This window comes from Gallinula chloropus (assembly GCF_964237585.1).
Source record: "Gallinula chloropus genome assembly, chromosome: 6".
In the NCBI taxonomy this organism is placed as follows: domain Eukaryota; kingdom Metazoa; phylum Chordata; class Aves; order Gruiformes; family Rallidae; genus Gallinula; species Gallinula chloropus.
The window spans coordinates 24710122-24736769 of NC_140091.1; the positions used below are offsets into that span (position 1 = coordinate 24710122).

The 26648-nt window shown below is 44.8% G+C and overlaps 1 protein-coding gene across 1 annotated transcript; it reads right to left on the minus strand.

Moving 5' to 3' along the window:
* Positions 1-902: 902 nt before the first annotated feature.
* KLHL20 (kelch like family member 20) lies at positions 903-25662 on the minus strand. The gene is made up of 12 exons (XM_084266441.1): positions 25619-25662; positions 23430-23490; positions 15305-15878; positions 10862-11020; positions 9640-9734; positions 8332-8447; positions 7767-7950; positions 6496-6639; positions 6139-6272; positions 5307-5515; positions 3541-3647; positions 903-1367 (listed from the first exon to the last, which is right to left on the minus strand). Exons 2-12 carry the CDS (start codon positions 23450-23452, stop codon positions 1283-1285), a joined length of 1830 nt encoding a protein of 609 aa, XP_084122567.1. The 5' UTR covers positions 23453-23490; positions 25619-25662; the 3' UTR covers positions 903-1282.
* Positions 25663-26648: the final 986 nt, after the last annotated feature.

The window sequence follows — 26648 nt, forward strand, 5'->3', positions numbered from 1 at the left end:
AGCGAGCCTCATACCTTCCCCTGCTCTAAACAAACACACAAAAAACCCACAAATCACTAAAAAGGAGGGTACCACCTCATCATGGTCAGCGTTTTACAAAAGGAATTCTAAAAGACATAGACAAGAGGCAGGAGGGCAGGGAAGATGATGCTGGTCTGAGCTTTTTTCAGCAGGAGCTGACTGCGGGTCTGCCACTCGAGCAAGAGCCTGAGAAGTGAGAGCTGATCTAGGCCTGTCAGAATTAACAGGTGATACCTGCATCCCAGCTTCAAACAGGCAATGTGAGAAAAGGGGGTTTATGAGTAAGCAACAACTAATTGTTTCTAGGTCCATATACACAGGAGGGGAAAGACTAAAGCTGAATTTTTGTACCATACAACTGTACAGTAAAAAAGGCATTGTTTGAAATCCTTTTCACTCTCACCCTTTTTTGGGCACTTCACTGATTCAGTCAACAGATGAGAGTTCCAGTTCTACTTCTTGCTTCTAGCAAGACTGAGAAGAGATTCAGGGCACCCATCCTCATAGCTCTCCTGTCCTCTAAGAGACCCTAAAACATACCACAAGGGTTGGAACCACAACAGCTGGCAGGACATAGCCCTGCTCTAACCACCAGCTTGTCAAATTGCGCACACACATATACATATAAAATACATATATATATATGCACACATAGATGTATATAAAAAGCTGGAATTATCGCAGTGAGAGATACAAAGAAAATACATGATACAAATTAAATGAAAAAATAAATATACTCTGTGCACAGAAAAGCTTCTGTGCAAAGGTGGCACCTTGCAGGTCAAGTACTTTTATTTTGAAGCTCTCTGTAAATAAGGCAAAAGCAATGTTTTTCTGTATCGCTTTCCTCTTCAACCCGCCACACAGCTGCCACATCCACTGCTCACAGGAGGAGGGAAAGCAGAACACCCTCCCCTCCTTGCCAGACTCCCAGTATAACACGTGGTCTCTACCTCAGCACTGGTTACGCTACAATAACTTTTACCGTTCGGCTGATTCAAAAATGTGGACTATTTCGGAAAAAATACGGACATAAGCAACACTCCTACTTCTGTCCAGGAGTTCCCTGGAGCCTGACGGGGTCTCCCCTTGGGCACTCTCACAGAAGTCACTGTTATAATTCCATAGAAAGAGTCACCGGCAAAGAGTTACATTGGATCTAGACCGTTCATACCAGAGCTGCAAAGAGGTCCAGTGTCAACAAGTCTCTTCAGTTTTTCTAGGAAGGAGAACCGAGGGGTCTCCCCCCCTGTCCTGGTGCTTACCATATATGGGATTCACAGTGTGTCATCTTGATAACACCTACTCCTCCTCCCAGCCGCCGGTAGTTCATCCCACCGTACAACCTGCAAAGACAAGACAAGGTTTCGTCGTGCTCACGCTGGGTCAGCTCCTTCAAGGAGATACCATGGGCAAGGCCGTAACAGCACTTTGCAAGCACAGTTACACCGCTGCCACCCTCTGGTTAAAGCAGAGCGTGACAAGTACGTTGGGCAACAGTCATTTTTACACACTTCCAAGGTAAAGAGCTGTATCTGCTTGTGCCTTTCTCTCTCAAAACAGAAACTGTTGTTATCCCTGTTGACACCTCAGTTTCCAGTTACTCAACTGATCACTTGCTTTGTCCCGGTCTGGTAATGTGCACAACAGAAGAGCTTTGCAGGCTGCAGCTGACCTCGGGCTGTATTTTGGGTAACAGAAGAGCAAGGATATAAGCTTGCTCTTACCCTACAACTAATTTCTTCCCTAATACCTTAAACTCAGCAGATCCAACCAAGATGTAACACATCCCAAACACCATCTGTTTCTCCAAAATATGTTACTGAAATGGTGCCTCCACATCATATGGAAGTCTGATCCCTAGAGACTCCAGCATCCTACTCACTCCGGCTGCATATTATCCTCCGTGCCACCGAAGTCTGTTGGCAGAACAGGAGAAGCAGGATCTCCCAGCAACTCCTACCAATGCAATTCATTAAACCTGACTTGTGAGGGAAGCACTTCTCAGTCAGGCTACACAAATTTTAAAATTGCCTTCACAGCAAGAAGTTCAGCAAACAAAAGGAAGAGAAGACCACAGATAGGGATCAGGTATACTGGATTCAGTGGGAGAAAAATCCCTCAAGCTAAGATCTCAAACAACCTCCTAAACTTCTGCGAATGTGAGACCAGGCACTAAGCCCTAACTCAGACACCTCATTACTGTCACTGGAAGTAGCTGAAACCATTCTGATATCCGTAAAGTAGAACTTTCCACTTTACAGGGACAGAAATGTGTCTGGGTTAATGCTTAGACACTGTCTAATTTTGGGTTAAAGGCACAACCTTGCTTTGCTAACAATTCTACCTTTGAAGAAAAGCAGAAGGACTGACAAAAAGCAGGCTCTGCTAAAAAGTATCCTTGGAAGACTGATAGAGAGGAAACATCCTGCCCCAGAGCGCACTGAGAGCTGGAGCCAGAAATACCCGAAGTCAACAAAAATGGGCAGTAACTAGGGGAAAAGGTAAATGTGGGATGTGGGGGGGGGGGGAAGAGTTCATGACCACCCACAATTACAAGACTATGCAAATTACCAGAATTGCTTTCAAGTGTAGCTATAACTAGAAAAGAAAGGGGAAAAACAGCATTTCAGCTCTGTATGTATTTTTGATTGGCTATGTCCTAGAATCCCAGACTGGTTTGGGTTGGAAGGGACCTTTAAAGCCCATCTAGTGTTATGCCCTGCGGTGTGCAGGTACACCCCCCGATCAGCCCAGGGTGCCCAAAGCCCCACCCAACCTGGCCTTGAACCCTGCCAGGGATGCAGGGGCAGCCCCAGCTTCTCTGGGCAACCTTTTATTCCTTTCAGTTTGTAAATCAGATTAAATTCTTCTAACTGCCTGCAGATTTAAAAAGAAAGAACACTCAAAGTGTTCTGTATCAGCTCCCCCACAAGGACCTGGCAATCAGAGCCACAGCTCAGAAGCAAGAAAAAAAGATGAGTAGGTGGAATTCTACATCATGACTGTGAGCTCCTTCTGCTAATGGGAAGATTTGTTTTACTGGGGAGCAGAAGAGGCTCAGCCCAAAATAAACAGAAGGGGTATCTCTCTCTGTGTGGTGCATTTTTGTTCTGTTCAGAAACAGCTTTGCAAAATCCAACTCTGTTTTGGTATGACCTTTTGTTTGCTACCCAACAAGCCTGCTAAATGACTTCCTATCCATACACCACTTTCCTACCTGCAAGAGATGCAAGGAGATTTTGTTCATTAAGCATTGGTTAAATCTCTTGGGATGCTCAGGTGGGAAAACTTGCTTCCATTTTACTTAAAATGGAATCAATGGCTGGAATTCAATCAGAAATAAACACCAAAAAGTGTTTCTCAGTTGCCATAGTCATAGGAAGACTGGCTTCCACTCCCCAAGTTCTTTGCTATGGTGTAGATTGAATTTATAATTTGGCTGGGATAGCTCCAGTCAGGTGGCAGCTGCTAGAGCTGGGGACCACTATTGGATTGTTTCACAAACTCAGCGGTTACCTCCATGTGTTAGCATCTGGATCAAACACCTCAATGGTCTTCAAGTACGTTGTGCCATCAAAACCCCCCACTGCCATCAGCTGTCCATTCACCACTGCAAGGCCAACCTGCAAAACAACCACCACAGACAGTAGCTATTAGCTGGGGCGTCCTGAAAATAAGGGTTAAAAAGTAAGATTTAGTAAGCATGTAAGCATTTAGTAAGCACACCTGCAGTAGAAGTTTAGGGGGGAAGGACAAACAAAATAGCCTAAAAAAACCCCTCAAGACAGTAGAAGTTAAATTTGTATCTCAAAATAGAGACTGACAAAGAAAAAGCAGAGGGTTCTCACTATTACCAGCTACAAGAACCGACTGCATGGTAATAGATGCACAAGAACCTATGCTTTTATCAGACAAAACTTAATAGGTCCTGGACTGAAATTCCTGACAGAGTACAACATACAGAGCAGGCTCTCTACCAGGCTGCAGCCAGGAACACTTAAACTAGGAGAACCATATGTTAGCCTCTGGCCTGCTCCTCTCAGGCTGGAGGCTGGAACATATCTAAGCCCACTGGCCTCCACTCTCTCTATCTCATCTTTCTGCTGAAGCACACACACACAAAAAAAAAAAAAAAAATCAAAAAAAAAAAATCACTGAAATGTCACACAGTTCTGTGGTTTAGGAAGATTTTACATCCAGTGAAAATACCACGAGGCACAGCAGAGAAAAGATGACAAGAACAGAATGTGAAACAGTCTTTGTTTTGGCTTTGAAGACGTTGGAAAGAGTTCAGGAAGGCTGCAGATACCGATGCATCTGTTTAGCAGTTTCTATAGAAAGCAAATATAGATGAGGTTCATGAAAAGTCAGTGCCTCACTGGTAACTAAAAAGGATAGCAATGGACAGTGTACTGTGTGCTTTGAGGACGGAAATAAATACCTATTCTCTGCCTCCAAACTCAGCAGGTTCACAAGTTATGATTCATACTTGCTTCCCCAGACACCAAAATACTAACAGACAGACAGCATTAATCTACTCTTTACTACATAATCCAGTATCCAGTGATATATTTGCATAACATTTGCATCTGCCCAAACAAGATGACTACTTAAAACAATATAGACATCTTTTGTTCGCCTGTCTACAGAAAACAGAAAGATCAGCAATGCGAACATGCTGTCACTCCCCATACTCACAGGATTTGGTGAAGAGAGGTGACATACCCAGCAAAAGCCCAGAAACCCTGTTCCCACATACATCTCTAGGCAAAGAAAAGACCTGGCTGGAAGCCTGTCTCTATCTATACACGTACTTGCCCAGTTTCCCTGCTTTTTCTTCTGGACAAGCAGGTATGTTCACCTCCTAATTCATCCAAAGCAGACTGCAGAAGAAGACTCAAGTACTAATTTTGATAGTCTTCTCTAATAGTATCTCAGACCAAGTATGGCTACTTCACCAAGTAAAAACCTAGAGAACTCCTCTGCTTCAGGTCTAAGTAGGTGACTGCATATAAGGGCCCAAAACTACTTCAAAAAACCCTCAAATGACTCCATTTCCCCATCCTTAGGCATGTGAAGCAGCTCTCTATGGCATGACACAACCACCACTTCGTTTGCTACTCTTGCTAAACAGCTTTTGAGTTTTTTTGCAAACTTCTCCCCTCAAGAAAGAAGAGAGGTGAAGGTACAGAGGACACAAGAGAGAACCTTCACAAGATGACACTACCCTGCACGCTCACCCTGTGGTTACACAGAGCACAAGCAAACCAAGCCAAACTCACTCCACTTCGGCGGGATGTCATGGCCACAACGGGAGACCACTGGTTGGTCCGAGGGTTGTACCTCTCGGCACTGCTAAGCTCTGTCGTGTCATCTCTGCCACCCACAGCGTAGATCATGTCTTGGTACACGGCGCAGCCCAGGTGCTTCCTCCTCGTCCCCATGGGTGCAATTGTGTGCCAGCGGTTCTCCTGGGGATTGTAGCGTTCCACTGCAGGGGAAATGACACACCATTGGACAGCTGCGTTGGCAGGCAGTGGGACTTAGCACTTTTGAACCTGCATCTAAAGTATTGCTCAGGTCTGTAAAGACACTGCAACTTCCACACACCAAAAATACAACAAACCAGTCCGTTATCTCTCACTCCACATCCTTTCATTTACAGGAGGCTTACTATTCTCTCTCCAGTCCTACAAAGGCAATCACATTCAGCATCTTCACTCAAAGAGTCAGCTGACAATGCTACAGACTGACCCACATTACTATCTTGCGGTAGTTTTACCTTTGGCAACTTTCTTCCTACAGCAAAAAAGAGCTACTGCAGGGGAAAAAAAAAAAAAGTGCTTGCAACTGATATGCAAATCAAAGTATCTTGTTCAGGAACGTTGCCAAATGCAGCATCAAGAAAGAAAAAAACGGCACACAATCAGGTAGTAGGAGCTCACAAGCCTAAAATGCTAATTACTCTGCAGTTAAACAAAAAATAATCACATTTAAAGGAGTAAAACCATAGCAAAGTTGTAACTAATTTATTTAGCAGCCCTCTGAGGACATTAAGGACAAAACTGGACAGTGACCAGTGCTGACTGCAGTGAGGGACAGCAAAAGGCCTACCAGTATTGAGAGGAGAAGTCCCATCAGAGCCTCCCACAGCATAGAGGAAGCCCCCCAGCACAGCCACTGCAACTCCCAGGCGCCTGGTGCTCATGGAAGCCACTCGAGTCCATTTGTTTTCTTTGGGATCATACCTGGTGAAAGATTAAACACTGAAGCTTAGTGAAGTGTCCATATCTTCACAAAGGGGCAGGGAGACCGACCTTATTCTCTCCAAAGAAAAGTCCCTGTAAGATTTGTACAGTATTTAACCCCCTCTCCAGCTTGCCTGCATCAACTGCATGTCCTAAGAGACCCTCTTCTCCCTGTGCCCCACTTGGTTTTCTTTTTTTTTTTTAAAAAACATTAAAAAAGTACCTTTCCACAATGTTGAGACAGGAGACACCATCCTGGCCACCCACAGCATATAGATAGCCACCAAGAACTGCTACTCCAACACTGGTCCTGCAGGTGCTGGTAGGGGCCACATCACTGCTCCACTGGTTGGTCTTTGGATCATACCTAGAAAAACACACCAAACAGCACAAAAATTGCTTGCCTACGTATGCTTCAGCGTTTCCCATGCTTGGGAACTACTACAGCAGTGAAACTTGTCTGTCTTGAGCTTAAGCTGCAAGACAGTGTAAGCTAGATAAAACCCCAGGAGTGACAGAATGCATCCCAAACACGTTATTCCAGTGATGTTCAAATTGCAGCTTGAGATAATTCAAACTGAAGATCAAACGTTCAGGTATGTAAGACAGCAGGTTACCAGGGACTGGTAGCTTGCATCTATGCAAAGAGAGCAGGCAAATTTCCTCTGCGGTTCAGCCAAGAACTCAGCCAGCACTGGGACCTGCACTTCAAGATAAAAGATGAAGGAACCGGATGGACTTGGGAATCCAAAGACAAGGAAATATGTTGCACAGCAGAAAAGTACAGGACATAGGAGATGTAAGGCAAGGGTCATCATTTGAGAAGCTGGGAGCATGCAAGGAGATATATGGGAAGAAGCAGAGGCTTGAGGATAAAGAAGATATTTGTGTAACTCCTTGGATTTGTTACAGGCCTGAGATTTAAGAGTACAAGGAGTGCTTGAGTCATGTGGTTTTTCTGAGCATGGGGATTGGCATATGTAGCTCCCAGAAGCAGGAAGTCTGACAAAGCTTGTTTGACTTCTGTCTTTCACAGGCCTAAAACTGACCTATTTTCCTTCTGTGTAAGTATTTGCAAGGTTCCTTAATTCTCTAGTTAACACTCCACAATAACATTTCAGGGCATTTCCCTCAACATCTAAGAACCACTTACTGTAACCTCACCTTTCTCAGCACTGCTAAAAACAAGCCAGTAATTAATTGCAAAGGAGGTTAGCCAGGATCATCACTTCTCCTGCCAATTATAACCAGACCCATCTCTTGTATCTGCCTTCCTTACACTAAAGGCTACATCTTGTCTCATTAAGCTGGAGATTACATGACCCAAGCTGTTACACATGAAGTTCAGCACTAAACCAAAACCAATACTGAAGGGGTACTCAATGGAGGAGGAAATGTAGGCAGGAATACAGCTGACAATGTGAATTCTTTTTTTAAGAGGATGGGCTCAAATTAAAACATCCAGAGTTAACACATTGCTTTATGGAGACCTACCTTTCTACACTGTTAAGATAAGAGGAACCATCGTGGCCTCCCACAGCATAGAGGAGGTCATCCAGAACACTGACTCCAACACCACAGCGTCTTTTGCTCATGGAAGCCACCATCCGCCACTCGTTGGTTTGAGGGTCATACCGCTCGACGCTGGAAATCGCATCCCCACTACACCAGCCCCCCACTGTAGGGACCAAACACAAGAAACAGCATCATAATAACAATCTGAGATCACATATTGTATGAGTGCCTGGCACAAATAATCCCTCTGGACTTCTGTCAGCCTTAACCCAGTAGCCCCATCTCTGAGTTACTCATTGTGAGGATTATAATTAGAAGACAGAATGTGATTTTCAAGAGGATTAGCATAACTCTGGAAATACCGCAGCATTCATAGCACCAAAGAAACCACACAAGCAAGACAGCATAAGTTAGCTCAAACCTGCATGCATTAATGCCCAGGTCATTTCAGAAACATGTTGTAAAAACTGGCCTTATGGAGGTAGTACCACCAGAAGACCCGGACTTGTGTGTCCTGACCTAAGCCAGCTGCAGCCATACATACCTGCAAAGAGCACCTCTCCGCAGCGGATGGGTTTGCGTGGTCTAGTTCTTGGTCCCTGCATCAGTGGCCGCTCTTGGGGCAACAGCAGATAATTTTTAGCTTCATCCACTAGATCCCTGTGCAGGACAGGAAAACATCAATCCCCAAAGTTCACCTGATACCAGTTTCAGGAGAAGGTATAAATCAAGAACAAGAGCAGCCAGCACTAGTCATGCACTTCAGATGTTCACAAACCACCTAAGTGCATGCCTAGCTCTAGTTAAAATGTACAGTGTCTCCTAAATACCTACCAACTGTTTACAAGTCATTTACACAGTGACAGCAGTAGATCAGTATCAGTATTTAGCCAGGGTTAATAAGAGGTATTGCTTGCTATAAAGACTGAAAAAAACCTGTGACAAGAGATTTGCCAGACTCACTATGCAGAAAAGAAAACCCCAGGCTGCCTCAAACTAAACTTAACAATCAGTTGGTTTTGCCTAGGAAGGAGCAAAAGAGGAGTTAAAGCACACAAGTACGTAATACACACACACACAACTAATAGATGGAGATTGTACCCTTTGATTAATATTTTCTCCATTAGCTCTGGCCAGCTCACACTGTCCATCCATTCATGACTTGCCACCTGGACTAATCCTAATAATCCAAACCCTTGAATAAAACAAAACAAAAAAAATCCAAAGGAAAAAAAGGCCGCCTTCCCTCTACAAACACAGAATTCCCCCACTAGAAATGCTTATCCAGGAAGAAAAGATTTTAGCCCATTCCCTGAAATGAAAATCGTGTGCTTTATAGAAGAGACAGGACTGCACAGAACTAGAAAGATGGGTCTTGTACCCTAAGAAAAGGCAATGACAGTTTCCTGCACTAGCGTTTGGGATTAGAGTCTGCTGTTTCCCACAAGTCTAATTCAGTGATCAAAGGCAGAACTTTTTACATAGAAAAACTACTTTAAGTCCTCATGAGCTCACAAATGCTGTGCAAGTGGTAAGCTGTAACAACGGGCTACAGACAAAAAAGTGAATGGAGAACAACACACCAAAGGGTAACTGTCAAACAGCACACTCAGAGTTCACTATTACACTGAAAACTTGAAAGAAGGAAAACACTTCTGGGGGACACTACTGACTGTTCTGCAAACAGTAAACACTTTCTTGCATCTCTTCCCCTCCCAGTTGCAAAAGAGGAAGTGGAAAGACACCACCCATTTACTGCTGAGGGGCAATCAGCAGAGTTTCAGAGAACAGATGCAAGCAAGGCACCCAAATACAACAAAATCCAACCCTGTAAATGAGTCAGGGGATTTACCGGCATTCCTCGTCACTCTTAATCAGCGGATCAGAGCCCACTGTACCCACAAGAAACTTGGGACTCAGCAGCGGTAGTCGGACGTGCTGTAGGACCTAAACCAGAAAACAGAACACGTATGGTAAACCACATGCACCCACAGAGATACAAAAAGCCCAACTTCAAGTAATAGTGGCTAAGAAGTTTTGTTGGAGAGTTAGGAATTCCTCTGGCAAGCATGCATGGTCACACATCCAAACCCTGGCGTTTAAACGCAGCTCATCGTACAGAACCTCTACCTCTTCAATATACAGATTTAGATACCCAGTAGAAACCATCAGTGTTTGAAAGGGGACCCCTCAGATCTATTTCTAGCTGAAAACAAGGTCACAACTGAAAACCTTTACAGAATTATTGATGTCAATAACTCTGGTTGAAAACTTAGCTTTATCAACCATTTAGCTCTCAAGTGTGACTGGCATTGCACCGTAAATGAACAACAGCAAATAGCATGCCTCTTTCACAACAGTTTCGACTTTAGAGTTGCAAGCAGGTATAGACAGAGTGGCTGAAAAAGGCACACAGTTATTAGAGCATTACGAGCTTCCTTGAGCACAGCAGGTTTTTCTGGTCTGGTTTGTTTATTCAAAATAATTTTCAAAAGCTTTCCGCTAAATAAAGTTGCATTTAACATCTATTTCCAAAGCAGAAACACTGAGGCAGGCAGACACTCACCTCTTTTGATCAGAAAGCCTGACACTTCATAGGCTTTCCATCTGACAGCTTTGTCAGAATGGGAGCTTCTCTGTGAAACAGCTTGGCTTAGATGAAGCATCCTATTTCAACAAAACCATTCTGACAAGCTCCAGTATAAGATCATGAGGGCTGAGGCATAAATCAAACAGCAGAGCTTAAAGATACAGCTCAAATGAAGACAAGCTTTTTCTTTTTCATTATACAACACTCAAAGCAATGCAGGCAGGTTTGTCTGGACAGACTACTGGAATGATCTAGTTCTGCAAGTCCTACCTGGAATCAATTCAACAAAGCCCTTACTGAAGGCTCTAGCCACTGCATCTTCCAGTCCAGATGACAGGAAAGTGAAAGCCACCTAACACAGGTGGAAGTCCGAGGGGATTACTGCAGCTCTGCATGCATTCAGAACTGTGACACTGCACCTATTAGCCCTCATCACTCTTCCCCTGGATAAAGCAGTCTCAAACATTACTGCCCTGAAGATTACCTGTGGCAGCTGGGGTCTTCTTTCCTGAATGCTGTACTTCACCCAGGCCATCACTGCATTGAACACCTGCTCTTCACTGCGAACATTTAACTCGTCGCTGGATATAATGTCTATGAGCTGATTGGCAGGGAGCAGCATGAACTCCTCACTCTCCATTACCTGGTTAAATGAAAAGGAAATACAACATTTTTTTAAAAAAAGGTAAGGACAATGGTCAAAGCACCAAAGCCATTCACCACTCCAGCACTTCAGCGTGACTCTGAAGTGGATACAGTTCACCTGAATTAGCCTAATGGACTGATCCAGGGCAAAGCCACATACCCATCACTGTTTCGACACGTTGACATGCACGAGGGGTTGATGCACAGAGCAGCAGTCTGCAGACCCCAGCAACCAAACACAGACACCCTGAGGTGGGGATGCAAGGGAGTTTTCCTGTCGGGTATTTTTAAAGTGTTAAACCACAGAACAGCCTGAGCAGGTCTCAACAATTAGGAAAAACAATGGTCTTCTTTAAAATCAGCCTTTGTTTGAGGTGACTAATAAATATAAAGGAGAAATAAAAATGCTGCATAGATAATAAACATGTGACTGGAAAATGGTATCAGAATAGAGAGGATCTATACACAGGAAATTCAAAACGGAACACAAAAACACGATTCTCAGACACCAGTTACCAGAGGCACTGTAGAGAACATGGAAGTCTTCCTGAATGCTGATTTGTGGCAGAACAGAAAATATTTCCAGAAAGGCTGATGGACTCATTTGATCCTGCCTCCTTCATTTGCTCTAAATACATAGAGTCTGCACAAGTCCAGATGCACTTAAGAGGGAATCAGAGCCTCCTAAGGCCCTAAAGACTGATCTCTTGTCAAATTCAAGCCAATGACAATCTGCAAACATGCTAATTCCTTCAGTACCCAAGATAGCCACCAGGTTTCCCAGGAGGCTTTAGCTGCTGCTGATGGACTGCTCACACACCACACAACATGTGAGAGTCAGTCTGCAACCGCCTCAATAGCTTAGAGACCTTAAGCGCAACCACATCATCTGCACTGGCAGCAGGTAGATGGGAAGGATGCAACAATCCTGCAGAAATGGTTTGATCGATAAATGCCAGGTTAGCTTCCCAACAAGCATGCCACTGAGCCTGTGAGAGGTTCAGTGATGAAACAACTCAATATAGGCTTGACCTTAGGCATTTGTGATCACTTTAGGATCCCAGGACTTATGGTGTGCAGCATAAATGGAAGAAATACGTTCTTTGACCCCCACCATCTCAACAGCAGGCAGCTGTGAAGTCCTTTTAGTTACCTAAAGCAATGAAGAGCACTGAATGAACATACAAGAATTGCCAAGTACTGACAACAGCAAATACAGTGGATTGGAACACCACGGACGGTGAGACTAGCCACCAGACTTTGAGGATGCTGTGGGCTCTCAGAGGCAGTAGGAGTCACAGCAAGGTTAGCCCACACACTTCTTCAGCCTTAGAAAAAAAACCTGGGCTGGTCACTAAAGATCACTATCAGCATTCTTCTGTAGTCTTCCTCCCTTCTACACAGACCAGCTCACATTAGAGCTTTACCCCAAGTTTACAAACACAGGCTCAGGCTCTGAAAAGCTAAGGAGGGTCATCCAGGCTCTCCTTCCACCCTCAGAAAACCCAGTGGCATTGCCGGTCTCACAGAACTCTAACTCCTGGCAGTACTTTTGCAAACCAAGTTATTACCACAATGCAACTCGTTAGTTTACAAAGTAAAACAAGAATTATCAGAAACGCTTTGGCTTGATTACCAGGATACTAATAATTATCTGACTGTAATATTTGACTGACTGGCTTACTAAAGAGGAATTGGATGGGCTTCACTTCCTCCACAGTGTTCATGTGCATTGCTGCATTTACAGGTAAATGTCAGAGTATACAACAGGGAGTGCACTTTTTGTCTGCTGATACAGAGTTGTACAAGTTGTTCATCCTTCAGTGTATTTTCTTCCCTTCACACAGATGTCAGAGACCAACCAAAAAAAAACCCCACAAAGGCTGTTCTTGTACAGCAGAGTTGTTAATAGAACCATTTCACATTACATGCACAAGATTCACTAGGGGATTTAGGCAACAAATTAAATTGAGGGGAATGGAAGACTTGGAAAAACATTTTCCCAAGAAGTTAATGATGTAATGCAGCAATACACATAAAAATTAATAGAACTAGCACAGCAGAGGACGTGAAGCAGTTCAGACAGCATCCAATGTAACTGCATGGGCTGGCTCAATGCCTAGTGCTTAATATTTTACATTGCTATTCAGGAAATTCCCATCTCACGTTTCTTTCTGCCAGCTTGGAGGAATGATGACCATACAGCCTCTGCAGAGAAAGGTGCATTTTTTAAATCAGTTCTCAACCTCCACAGTGGAAGATGATTAAGTAGCCAAATCACTGGCTTCCATCAGGGATTATCAATCCACTTTCCAGGTGGAAAACAACAGCAGAACAGAACACCATCCCAACAAGAAGCACCATCCACAGACTGTCTGCAGTGGAAGTTAAAGAAGCGATCATTAAGGATAGAGCTGCAAAACTCCTGAGGCAGTGAAAAACACCAAAGACACCAAAACCTGTCCAGACCAAAGAAACAGTGCTCTAATCTAATCAGTTGTTTTCCAGAGGCCATGATTCAGCTAAGTCAATTATAATTTGCATCATCTTTGAGGAGAGCGTTTTCTCAAGTCCAGAATTTTTGCCTGTGTGTGCTTTAACAGGGCTAAGGAAGGTGGGAAGATGTCTCTGAGGGACTGCAAAAGAAAAGAACCCCATAGCAGGCAGCTCTTAACAGCCAGCTGCATGTATTAAGGCTAAAACATCTCAAAACAAAACTGTTACGCTGTTAAAAAGTTCAGAGGCTTGTAAGCATGCCCTACTCATGTATTAACAAGAGCAGCACAGATCTAACCAAAATGACCAAGCACTGAAAACAGATGACCAACTGGTTACCATCCTGCTCCCCCAAAAAATGCAGGATAGAAGAAACGCAGAGCAAGCACAGATCACATAAAACAGACACCTAAAATGTAGGGCTAGTGGGAAATCATCAAGTTCTTTAAAAAATAAAAAAAGAGGAAAAAACACACAACAAAACCCCCACCAAAGCCCAACTCTCAACTTAACCACCAAATTCTAGTATTTATGGTTAGGAAAGGTGTATTTACTTGCAACTTTTAGAGTACACTGATGTCACACATCTACAGTGAGATACCAAGCATTGTCTCCAACAAGTCCAACAGTCAATTGTGTTCAATTGTGTCAAGTTCAATTGTGTTTGCTTCTGCTTATAATTTGAGGTACTACCCAACAGAAACAAACCTAATTCCAGTCTGTTTCCTGCAAGGAGAAATGTCAACAAACTGCAATCGCTGCACTTATGTGCTGCCACTTCTCTGGGGAAACTAAACTAGCACCAGAAGCCATTGCTGGAGTTGCTCCTTTTGGAAAGGCTCTACCTGGGAAGCAAGTGGAAAGAGATTTCTCTGCAGCAGGCTACCTGTTCCAAGGGATGGAGGAGTAGAGTTTCTGGAAAAGCCAAGAGACAAATGTCTCTAGCTGGGGAACAGACTTTTATGCTGAGTGCGCTCCTAGAGAGTAGCTGCTTCCAAAATACATGCAAATTCTTGCCCATCCATCCAGGGCTCAGAAAAGACATCATTTAAAATTGTTGGGCTCCTTTCTGCATCTGTGAGTACCAGTTAAGACCCACTCTTCTCAGACTACTGCTTACAGAATCCTTAATTATTATGCTGATCCTTCCCTGAACCAGCTGCTGTCAATTTCTTTTCTCCAACAATCATCCAGGTAGAATTAACAAAGGAAAAGAGACTTGGGTTTATAAAAGGTCAGCCACAAAAATCACACATTTGAATTACTTTCAAACAACTTCTGCTGAATAATAGATGCAATACCCTAGCTCTGCTCCAGCAAAGGAGTTGAAGACTCCGCCAAGGCAGCTGTACACTCCCCCATACACCCACATTTCCAATCCCTAAACTCAACACCACTTTTTTTTGTTGTGTCTATGGATGTACTGTCCTCACATTAACATCTGTGCCTCCTCCAATCCTGTAGAACCCAGAACATTTCTGAAAGGGATGTGGAACGTCACACCATCACACAGCCATGTCAGCATCAACACCAGAATCCAGCTAGGCCTGTGACCCTGCCTTCCACACAGCACTCACCACTCAACTTTAAGAGAACAAATGCTGCGGATCACACAGAAACTATCAGTGCAATGCTGTCCAGCAAGTACCTCCTCCCCTCTTTCTTCCCCAACTCATAGCTGGCACCCATCACTATTAGGGCACAGGGCTCATTTAAAGGCAGGATTTGGAAAGAGGACACACAGGACACATTCACGTGTTTTACACCATGATTCCACCATTCTTACCTCCTGGAAGTTATGCTGTGTGAACTTGTCAGCAATCCTCAGAAGTTCACGACATGAGTGAGTGTCGGCAAAGGCTCGGATGCCCAGGCAATTGGAAGGGTCTAACTGTCTCTTAAGGAACTCACAGCAAGCCTCCTGAATTTCAGCCAACTGAAGAAGGCAAGCAGCTGGCAACAAGGTCTGGACGTTTCCCTCTTCCACGGTGATCTGAGAGGTGTACGCAAAGTCAATCAGCAGTTCCATGGCCCTTTCGTCTATGTCTCTGATCACTACTTCTGTCTGCCGACTCTCCGCCAGCTCCCCAGTGAACATGGCTCGGAAGTAAGGGCTGCAGGCTGACAGGATCACCCTGTGGGCATAGATCTTCTTCGCACCGACTACCAGCACCACATCGCACAACTCCCGGTGCTTCCGGAGGAGATTGATGACTTCCAAAGTTTGTCGAGGGTGCTTGTCAGAGATGTAGGGCATGCGAGCAGGCTGCGGCACCCCTTCTGGCAGCTTGTTAGGATCTCCAAGGGTGCAACGGCTGGTCACGTCCATTCCGGTCTCTCCTGGTCGGGTACTGGTACACCTGCAGCGGAGGAAGCCATAAGGTAGGACCATCATCAATTGATCGACCACCAACCGTCAGGCAAAGCTCTAGAGCTCACACCGACTGCGAACGCAAAGCCAGCAGTGCCTGTAGCTCCCTGCCAGTACAGGGAAACACGCACGTGACCACATGAAAGCAGAACCAGTCTCAAACCAACACGTACCTAGAAGTAAACAGATGCCAAATTGCTTACATTTATATGTATTTTTATGTGCTTTCTTTGACACACCATTATAATATCTAACTACACATACATACTTATTAACTGTACCTCATAACAGCCTTCTGTGGTTGAGAGGTATTAGCCCCATTTCATACACAGTGACTCAAAGCAGAGGAGATTAGCTGACTCGCCCACTGTCACTTGATTTTTCTTGGACAGAGCTGGAGATGGATTTCCCCTGCAAAGAATTCCAGCTGCATGATTCAGCCAGACTTCTCTTTTCTGCTACCCACATTTGTGATAGGGTCGCTCATCACTCTGATACCTGAACACACTAAACTGTCACACAGACTTCAGTAACTTAAAACGGCCTGCAGCTTGCCACGAGTATCTTTCAGGTTCACAGAATACCCATTTAATCATCACCTCTTCAGTTATTTTTGAATTATGGAGGCTTCTGACTCAACCCACCTTTCCCCACCATGTTTCAAAAGGAGGTTACTCTTTCCCAAGAATAGCAGACTAAGAATGATAGAAGATAATTGGGATTATTGGGAAAATGAGGAAAAAGTCGAAACAATCAAAGCATCCATAATTATTAGCTCACCAAAATAGGAAGAAAATTAGGTCAAAATGGTAACTTTAGAGATGAGGAATGACTTTAGAATATCTAAACCAAGTTTCTGGCACAGAGTAGTAAAAAAATACTATTTCCCCAGCTCCACATGCAATGTTGTAACTATCTGATGTTCCTCTTTACAGAAGCTCAGGTACCCTTCCTTTATCCCTCACATCTGTGAGCAGCTGTCAGCTCTGCCATGCCTTAAGTGCAATACCACTCTGCAGGGCAGCACAGCAAGACTGACAGATCAGGCCTCGCGCTCTGCACGCCACTAACTGGAGCACACGGGAATGCAGAATTGTCCCCAGTCCCTCCGCAGTTCGGCTGGGATGAACCAAGATGACAACTCATACCTCACTTGACATCTGCCTACACCCCCAGCTTCACTATTATGTTGTAACTGAAATCAGTGCCAAAACCAAGAAGAATGAAACCCAACTCTATTTTCAGCAATCAGGCTAAAAATAAGCAAATGTGAGATGCATGTTCCAAGCATATGTGAATTTCTGCAGCTCTCATATGCATGATTCTTTGAAAAGATGCATCAGCACTACTGATGCATAGTAACTACAGTTACTATCAAAATAGATAAGATAGAGGAAAGTGTTGCCTCTTCCCACTTCAAAGGAAAGCCATCACTTAAAGCAATTAAAGCACTGGCTGTTGGGAGACACACCAAAAGACCCAGTACGTTGCCCATCACCAGCTCCTCCGGTACTCTGGCATTTGTGAGCTGTCACTTCCTCATTTTGTTCATATTAAGAGTTGAAAAGAAATTTAACTTCACTTTGCCACTGCTCGATGTATTCTGCAGCATGCTTGAAGGAAAGAATTAAAAAAACCCAACCCTCACATCTTTTCCTCTCATTATTATGTCAGCAACGCTTTCTAACCACAGGGAAACCAGTCTCTTTGCAGCAGTTGGAATTATTTGCTTGCATCTTAGCCTGCTTTCCCATTCCCCCCACACCCTCTCCTTGATCATCATATTCAGATGTTTCAGACCATTACCTCTTCCCCATATCTTAGTTACACAGATCCAGCTGGGTCTCCCCTCTGGGTTTTGCTGCTTGCTCCTGTTCAGCCTCTGCACCTCAAATGCCCTGTTGTTCTTTTTTATCCCTACTCCACCTTTTTTATAACCACCACCATTCTCCTTTTCTGAAACCTCTGACAAATCCTTCTCCTGTTTGTTCTACTGCTGCTCACTCTCCTCCACCCACTCTTGTCCCTCACAACCCAAATTCACCTTGTGGGATTTGACAATCATTTCCATAGCTCTGTCAAGCTCCTCACAAACAATGCAGCTGAGCCCTCCTCACAGCAGCATACACAAACTAAGCTTAAACACCACCCCTCACCCTCCTCCAAGAAAGCCAATCACCCCAAGAAACCTCGGATAAAGATTAATTTATCTAACTGGGTTACTTTCGTCCTTAGCAGCTAAGGCCAGAGGCTAAGTAATTTAACCTTTCTACCAAAAGATGGAGACAGGTGCTGACAAAAACTCCCCCACAGAGCCTAGCTCCTGCTAACCAGCCAAATGGATTTTACTGTGCATTAGGGGTTTCAAGCTATGTCAGACCAACCCCTGGGAAAAGAGGAAAAAAAAAAAACCAGAAAAAAAAGAGAGCACCCTATCAAGACTCACACTGCTGTAATAACTTTGGAGAGTTTTTCTTGACCAGGCTGTCAATCTTCCTAGCACAGAGCAAGCAGTCGCCAAATAAAAACCCATTTTCACATACCTGCAGACCCCAAGGGACAGCCTACATCCCAGTCAGCACCTCCTCCGGAAAGCAAAACTCCTCTGTTACACCTGTATTCTTTCCTCAACAACAACCCCCACTAAAAACAGCCCTTAAAAAGATCTCAGAGTTTTCTGGACTAGCACAGATTCCAACTGCAAACAAGATTAGGTTAAGGTTATGCTGCTGCAAGGAATGCGGTGTACCTTGTCAATCCCACTGCCAAGGCTCTTTGCTGACACAGCAATGGAATGGACCAGTTTACACATGAATAGTGGGCCAGAATTAGGCAACAGTCCCAGTCCTTCCTAACTGAGACAGAACAGGATTTTTCTACCCAAATGACACTCTGCCACACACATCTCTAAATTAACTAACTGAAAAGGAGTCTGGTTAGTAAGAACTGGAGGCATTCCTACATTGTTCCCATCAAGGCTTATCCAAGTGCCCACACTGTACCCAGCCTCCTTCCTCTAGGAGAGGAAGTGTTGGTTAATGATTAAAGAATATTGAATGAATGGGGGAAAAAAAAAAAAGTAATAATCAAATTAGCACTCCTGATTCATCTATAATTTATCTCTGGGTAATGCAGAATCTCTATCCTGGACCAAACCAGATGCTTGATGTTGAGCACTGTGGGTCACTGCTGCAGACAGGCAGAGAGGCAGGAATTAAAAGGACACCATCTGATGGCATGTGTCTCCACAAGGCTAATAATTTAACTGCATTGTGTGTGCATTATGCATATATATGCATAGAGAATGAAATGATGAGTCAGTAGCTTAGAAGTGTGAAAGACAGAAGGCAGTGCTTGATTCTCACATGGCAGGCTAGCTGCCTCCCCCCATCACACGCAAAGCTAAGAGCTACTCCTGAGTACTGGGGTGATTAAGAAGGGTTGAGGATTGGAGAGGAATTGTGTATGCAAGGATAAAAGATTCACGCTCAGCTAGGCAGATATCCTGGGATTAGCTTCCATCAAAATGCAGGGCTGGGGAAATCAGCAAATACAATGGGATTAAGAAAGGGCTGACAAAAGGATCAGGTATTGTAGCACACTGCCGAAAAGTACGAATGGAAACATGGGCAGCCTGCAACAATACCTCAGCTAAATAAATGGGCTGCTGTGCCTCCATTTTAGTCAGCTATGCTAGTTTCCCAAAACTTTATTAACACAGGCATCTAAGAGACATCCATCCTTATTGCTTATAGCAGCTTCTTCCAAAGCTTTTAAAATAAATCAAATAATATATCTAGGGAAAAAAAAAGCTCTGGTACTGCCACAGCGCTGCTTGACTTTCAAGTCAGAACAGCCTGTGGGTTTTTTGTTTAAGATAACGTATGTTTTAGCAGGACATTACAAGCAAGCTTTAACTCACTTCAGCAGAAAACAACAGGTTAACCTAAGGCTTGTGAAACCAAACAAGTCTCAGGCTGAAAACACTGACCAAAAGCCAAAATCATACATTACTTTAGTGGATTTGCTCTTCCCAGTGATGTCCAATGGCAGGACAAGGGGCGGTGGGTGCAAGCTGGAACACAGGAGGTTCCATGTGAACATAAGGGAAGTTTTTCACTGTATGGGTGAGAGCATTGGGACAGACTGCCCAGAGAGATTGTGGCGTCTCCTCCTCCAGAGACATTCAAACCCACCTGGACAAGTTCTTGTGTGACCTAATCTAGATGATCCTGCTCCAGTGGAAGGGTTAGACTAGATGACCTTTCGAGGTCCCTTCCAACCCCAGTCTATGCTCCTCTGATTTCAATAGCAATGGATTTTATTAGCAACTAAAGATAACAAACCAAGCCAGTAGTGATTTCTGTCAACCCCTGGCTTTGAATTTAATGCTTAAACAGGGAAAACATTTCCTATATTTGGTAAAGAACTGCTAGAACAAGAGATCCTTGATTTGACCCAACCATACCTTCAGCAACAGAAGGGACCACCACAACACTGCCAACTAAGTAAATGGAAGTGCTTTATGTGGTAATCAGTACTCTAGGAATTAGTTAGCTGAAAGTCTGATTATTAGTAAAGATACCACTGATTCCCCTTCTTACCTCGCTAGCAAGTTTTAGGTACAGTTTCTCAATGAGGTTGAGTTATGCAAACAAGCAGATACACCTGACTGCAGTATTATTTTATATTACTCAACAGAAGAACTGCAGGGTCTGGTATATACATCCCTATTTACATGGTTTAGTTTGATTTTCACTAACCAAGCCCAGAAAACTCAGTTTCACCAAGAGTCAAGTCATCCATACTCTAAAAGAGTTGTTATCAGAGTCTTCCAAAAGCCTTCTAAGCCTTTTGCACTTTGTCTTGAGCAAGAGCTATGTCTAAGCAATTGATTAACATCCCAAGCACATACAAGGGCCCCAAGTGCACCATCAGGATCTGCAGCCTCATCGCCTCAGCCAGGTCCGGCTGCCTGTGCTGGAGCCAACTCTGATACAACACTGCTATAACCTGGGATTAGGCTGCCAGGAAAGAGCTGGGTGAGGAAGAGCTGGGAGGAAGGCCTCCCCACTTTGCTTGGGAACTGTTCAAGCTCTCATGCTTGGCTTGAGCACACCTGCACCTAACCATGTACCCCACTGATACTGACCTGCTGAGCTGGCTTCCTCAGCTTGACCGCAGTCCTTCCTCATTGCCAGACTTGCCTGATGACTGTGACCATCAAGGCTGCTCTGCCATCCACACTCAGGTACTGTGGGGCTATGTCACCCACTAGAGATCCCCGCTGCTTTGCTTTTACCATCTGCTAAACAATGTTCTCCTGCTACTCCCTGCCAGTGAGAAAGAATAGCCTGCCCCAACTATCACTTCATTTCTAACACAAGATAAATCCAGCTTCAACATCCATGCATTTTCTCTACTGTAATCTTGACAGGAATAGCTGCAACGCCTTTTCTGTTCCTATTGTACTTCCCATCCTCTGAATGCTGTACACATTTGACACCAACTCACCATGTTTACTAATACAGTCCTGACCAAGTCTCACTCCCCTCTTCCAGTATCTAACAGGACTCTGCACATGGTGGTAAGTGAGGTGCAGAGCCAAGTAAAAGGATAAAAGGAAGTGCTCCGCCATCTGCTTAGCTGGACTTCACAGAAAATCAGAAATCTTTCATCATTTCCTGCTAACATAGACAGTAGAATAACAAACAGAAATGTTAACAATCCACACAGAGGCCCTCAAAACATCTAAGTATATTCAAGAACTGAAGTCCAAGTGCTCTGCTTGCCTGGCCAGACTGTCACAAAGCAATATATCCAGGCACAGAGATCAGCTGAAAGTGTAGTTCAAAAGTAAAGCCATGTAAATCTATCAAAACATGCTACCTGTGCACTACCTTGGCTCGCCATACAGGGAGGAGGGAAAACAAAACTTAACGAAAGGTTTGGTCAGCATCTGTTACCCAAATAAAATTTAAAAAATAAAAATAAAAAAAGCCTGAAGTGCCAGAATCAGCACCACAATAAAAAAAACCCTCTACTTCTTCCGCTAGAGCTACCCAGTCCAAGTGGCAAATAGAACTTCCACGATAGCAAGTCCAAGACCACAAACCCACAAGAGACATACAAACATCAGCACTTTAGTTCTCCACCTCAACGCCACACGCAGAAAACAGCAGACAAAAATAAACTTAGAATCCCTTTTTCCATTAGGAATACTAAAAGTAAAGTAGAGAGGAAACAAGAACACAAGCCAAGCTAGTCACACCGACTTTATGTCACTTTGCAAAAACATTTTGACAACTGGGAGTACAAGAATCTGAAAAGCTGTGGGTTTACATTAAGATTTAAATGGTCACCATTGTAGAAGACTAAGATGGAAGAAAGCTCATCTGTTACTTAATCCATCTTGGAGAAAATGGAACTACTGTAAGAGTCCCATACAGCTCCTCACTGTCTAAGCCACATTTCTTTTCTTGGGAAAAACACTGGATAACACATCATCCCAGTGATGCCTGTATCAGGTCCCAAGGTTTACTCATTAGCTTAACTGAAGCAGCAGCACAGTCTTCTCTTGTTCAGCACTTGAGAGGTTCATTTAATTAAACAACATAGTGTCACTCTTCAAGGGTTTAAATGACTACTTTTTTTCTTACCTCCTTACACAGAACCCAGGCTAAGAGCTTCTGCAAATGCTGTAGCATATGCCCTATATATTCACTCAGGGTTAAAATTCCTTGCCCTCCCTAATTGTTGACAGAATTACCCAAAATAAAGTTTCTCTCCTTTCAACATGTGCAGACAGACTAAGCAATTTACATGAGTTCTCTTTACTTCATTTAGAGGCACAAAACTTTAAGAAACTGCTTCCATACAGCCTTTATCAAACACAGAAATATATCTGCTGTTAACATTCCACCATGGGGATTGCCACTGGATAGTGAACGAGCACACAATCCTGTTTGCCAACTTGTCATCATGCTGATTTACTATGACAGGTTTTTTCTCTATGTAACAGAAAATGTTCTTAACATAACCACAGGGAAAACTCCTTGGAATTAAACTTCAGCTAGATCTTCAGCACTGAATCTGTAATTAGACTAAGAAATCTCCTTTTCACCCAAGACCTCACTCCATCCAAGGGACTAAACTCCTTTAGTTAAAGGGAATGTAGTGCCCCTTGGAAATCAAATTTCAATTTATTTCCAGGCAGTTCATTTCACACAATTTGAACACCTAAGTAATTCAATAATGATGTTTAAATATGATAGTTAATGCGGAAGTAGGGAGAAGGGATGAATAATTACGATAACTCGTCTTCTGTACTCCTCCTAACAGCGTGTTTACTTAAAGACATATGGTCTTGTAATTATTGAAAACTAAATACTACTGCTTTATATTCTAATTCTCCGAGCCAGGCCTTTAAAAAAAAAGAAGAAAAACAAAACACCCCACATTTTATGGTCTAGGAGCTCATGAAACCAACTCACATGATTTAATCATATTTCAAGAAGGACAATGGCTTTTCATACCTTACCTGCGCATTGGCTTTCCGTCCATGCACTGTGAAGAGAAACCTTCACCCTATGCTTCAAGACCTGATCCAAAAGAAAGAAAGAAAAAAAAACAGAATGACATTCTGAAGCAAGAGCACCTTCCTTCCTCTCTTCAGTCTGGCTCTAGGACCACAGAACTGACCACTTCCATGTACCAGTATGCCTTTGAGTTCTTATCCAGCTATAATACTCACAGCCTCAATGAACAACGTCTGTATCGCAGAGAATAAAGCAGAAGAAAAATATAATCATCACTAAAAGTAATTTCACCACAGTGGCACAACAATTCTTTACACAAATGGATCAGATCACAGAGTCACACAGTCAGTAAACTGCCTGCCCTACTAAATCCTTGGAATTGTTCTATCAAAGGAGAAAGTATCTCTGGTAAGGGGGCTCTTGCTCTCACTCCTCACTCAGAGCTAGTTAGAAGGTACCTCTGCCTCATACACTTACCAGAGATTTAAGGCAGGCTGGCACCTAATAAACAGCACAGCGCTGCTCAACAACAACCATGCTGCAGAGCCAGAATTTGATAGAAGATAAAACTTGTGCCTGGAAATTGAAGAGAACTACGTGCCCCAGAGGCAAGAGGGAGGCTAAACATGGTACTATGTCTGCAAAGATTAATGATGCGGCCAGATGCTCACTCCACTTCCACTCCAAATACTCATTTTCTGAGAGGACCAACAGTTGCAAACTGCAAAGGCCTTCCACATTCAAGCATAAGCTTCTAGTGTAGATTAGCCCTTTTTACAAGGGCATCACTCATCCCAATTTCACTGTTAATGACTATTCAATTACAACTGTATTTAAGTTAATCGTTACTTAAAGCAGGAAGCCTGACTTTTCAGCATGTACTAAAAAAAGAGAAGGGTCTTCTGCTTCCATATCAATATTCACAGAATTCCTCCCATCCAGAAACTGAGAAATGGGAAACCAGTGAAACAATGAAAGCAGTGAGACTGTGTAACTCCTAAAATAAACAGATATAGCATTTAAAACTAAAAAAAAAACCAAAAAAGGGCAAATAAAATAATTTTTGGAGGACAGACTGTCAGATTGGACTCCAATCTGCAGGGCTTCAACAATAACAAAATATTTTTAGCACAATTTCAATTACAAAACACTTATAGCTTTACTTGGCTAAAAGAACAAGCACCTTTGTTTGCATCCAACATTCTCCAAATACATTATCACAGAAACACACAAACAGAACAGTTTGACAGTTAATGAAGAATAAGCTCAAGACATACCACCTTCCACAGCTGCAAATAACTCAGGTTCATATGTTCCTGTAAACACAGCCAGCTAATTCCACAGGGTTTGGGCATCGCATACCAATCTAAATCCAAATTCTGACTGCCCCAGCCTCTGCTCGATCAGACTCAGCTGCCGCTCCTCTGCCCAGCGTCAAGGGGCTCCATGGAAAAGGGAACCTCACTGCACGCAGGAGCGGGCAACGCCGGGTACCCCGCTGCAAAGTAGCATCTCCCCACCTGCCCGTGTGCACAGCGCACAGCAAAGCGCCTCGGAGCACTTCGCACACGCTAGGAAAGGTGGCCGATGCTATTCTTAGGCTCCTGATCGCATCGGATTTAATCCCCTTAAAATCCACGTTAAAAGTCACGAGGGGAAAAAAAAAGAAAGAAACAAACTACGCTCTGGCCCAGGGCCCCGGATTTCGCCCGCTCGGCGGGGCGGCAGCTGGGTGAAACGGCAGCTTCCCCAGCAAAGCGCGGCCCTGGCTCTCCAGGACCCGCAGGAACGAGTAGCTGCTGCCCCCGGGCCGCCCTCCGCTCTGCTCGGGCCTCTCCCCCGAACACCCCACGCCAGCAGCTTCGACCGCAAGCGGCAGGCACGGGCGCGGAGCTCCATCCCGAAAGAGGAGACCGAGCCGAGCCGAGGAGCCGGGCAGGCTCCTGCAGGCCGCCGCTTCCACACAGACCCCGAGAGAGGAGGGGAGAGCCCAAGCCGCGCTGGACGCCGCTGCCGGCCCTGCCCGGCCCGGCCACTCCGAGGAGAGGACAGCAGAGCCCCGGAGCCGACACCGCAACGGGGGGGCAACGGGTCGCCCCCTTCATCCCCGTGATGCGGCGGGACGCATCCCCAGCACACCGGCGCCCACCTTACCCTACCCCACCCCACCAGACGGCGCAGGATGACTCACGCCGGGCGCGGGTTCCGCCGCACGAGCCGCGGTCCCGCTGCAACCTCCCCGAGCCGTGTCCGCCGCGCCGGGCCAAGCCCCTCCTCAGCGGCAGGAAGCGGCCCGGCCCCGCACGGCGCCCCTACCAACCGCCGCCGCCGCGCTCCGACCCGCCCCTTCCGCCCCCTCCCGCCCCGAGCGGCATTCGACGGGAGCGGCCCTGACCCCGCCGCATCGCCTCTACAGGCGGCGCCTGGCGCGGCCGGCACCGCTCTGCCGCCTACCACGAGGGCTGGCCCCGGCCATGTCCGCTGGGGTTACCGTGACGGCCCGGCGCCCGTGTCCGTGCCAGGTCGTACTGACTGTGGGATGCCCAAATGCCATCACACAGTGTTGCTGAGCTTGGGCTTACCGCGTTGCCTACCCTTGCAAGCACAGAAAAAAGCGGCTTCTCGCTCGTGGAGGTCACTGCCTGAGCTGTCTGCTCAGGGCAGCCCAAGAGAGCTCATCTGTCATGATGGTTTTACTCAGAGATGAGGCTCATCCCCTTTCTGGCCCTCATCGTGGCTCTCTGCACAGCACCCTGTTTCCCCACAAGCCTTTGCAATTATATCCGTCCTCAGTGGGAAGTAAATGTACAAGATGATCTTGAAGGCCAGAAGAAAGCACCCATTGTGGCTGAGACCACGGTCAGAACACCTGTGGTTCTGCAGAACCAGAAGCAGCAGCCCCTTGCCACACAGAGCATGGCCAGTGAGTGGTACAAGCTGTGGTGCTCAGGTGATTTGCAAAAACTTCACTTCAGAACTCACAGAGAGTTACAAAGCAGGTGTGTTTATTCAGCACTGAGTGCATGGGGGTCGCTCCACCACAGACATGCACACCAAACATGGCAATTCACCTGAACTATGTACAATAGAATGTTACATATTAATGGCATTTTGTAATACACATAGGCATAGGCATAACCTGTCCCACTTCGTATTGAAATTAGTCCCAATAAGTCATTTCCATAAACTCCTCCCAGCTGCGCCTACGCTCTGCTGTTTGG

What these genes read in the sequence shown, in the direction of transcription:
- KLHL20 (XM_084266441.1), bottom strand. Translation starts at nt 23,452, where the DNA reads ATGGACGGAAAGCCAATGCGCAG. An exon ending in TGTCTCAACATTGTGGAAAG is followed by an intron (nt 6,273 to 6,495) that starts GTACTTTTTTAA and finishes ATCTTTCACCAG; the next exon opens with GTATGATCCCAAAGAAAACA. An exon ending in TGACATCCCGCCGAAGTGGA is followed by an intron (nt 3,648 to 5,306) that starts GTGAGTTTGGCT and finishes GTTGTTTTGCAG; the next exon opens with GTTGGCCTTGCAGTGGTGAA.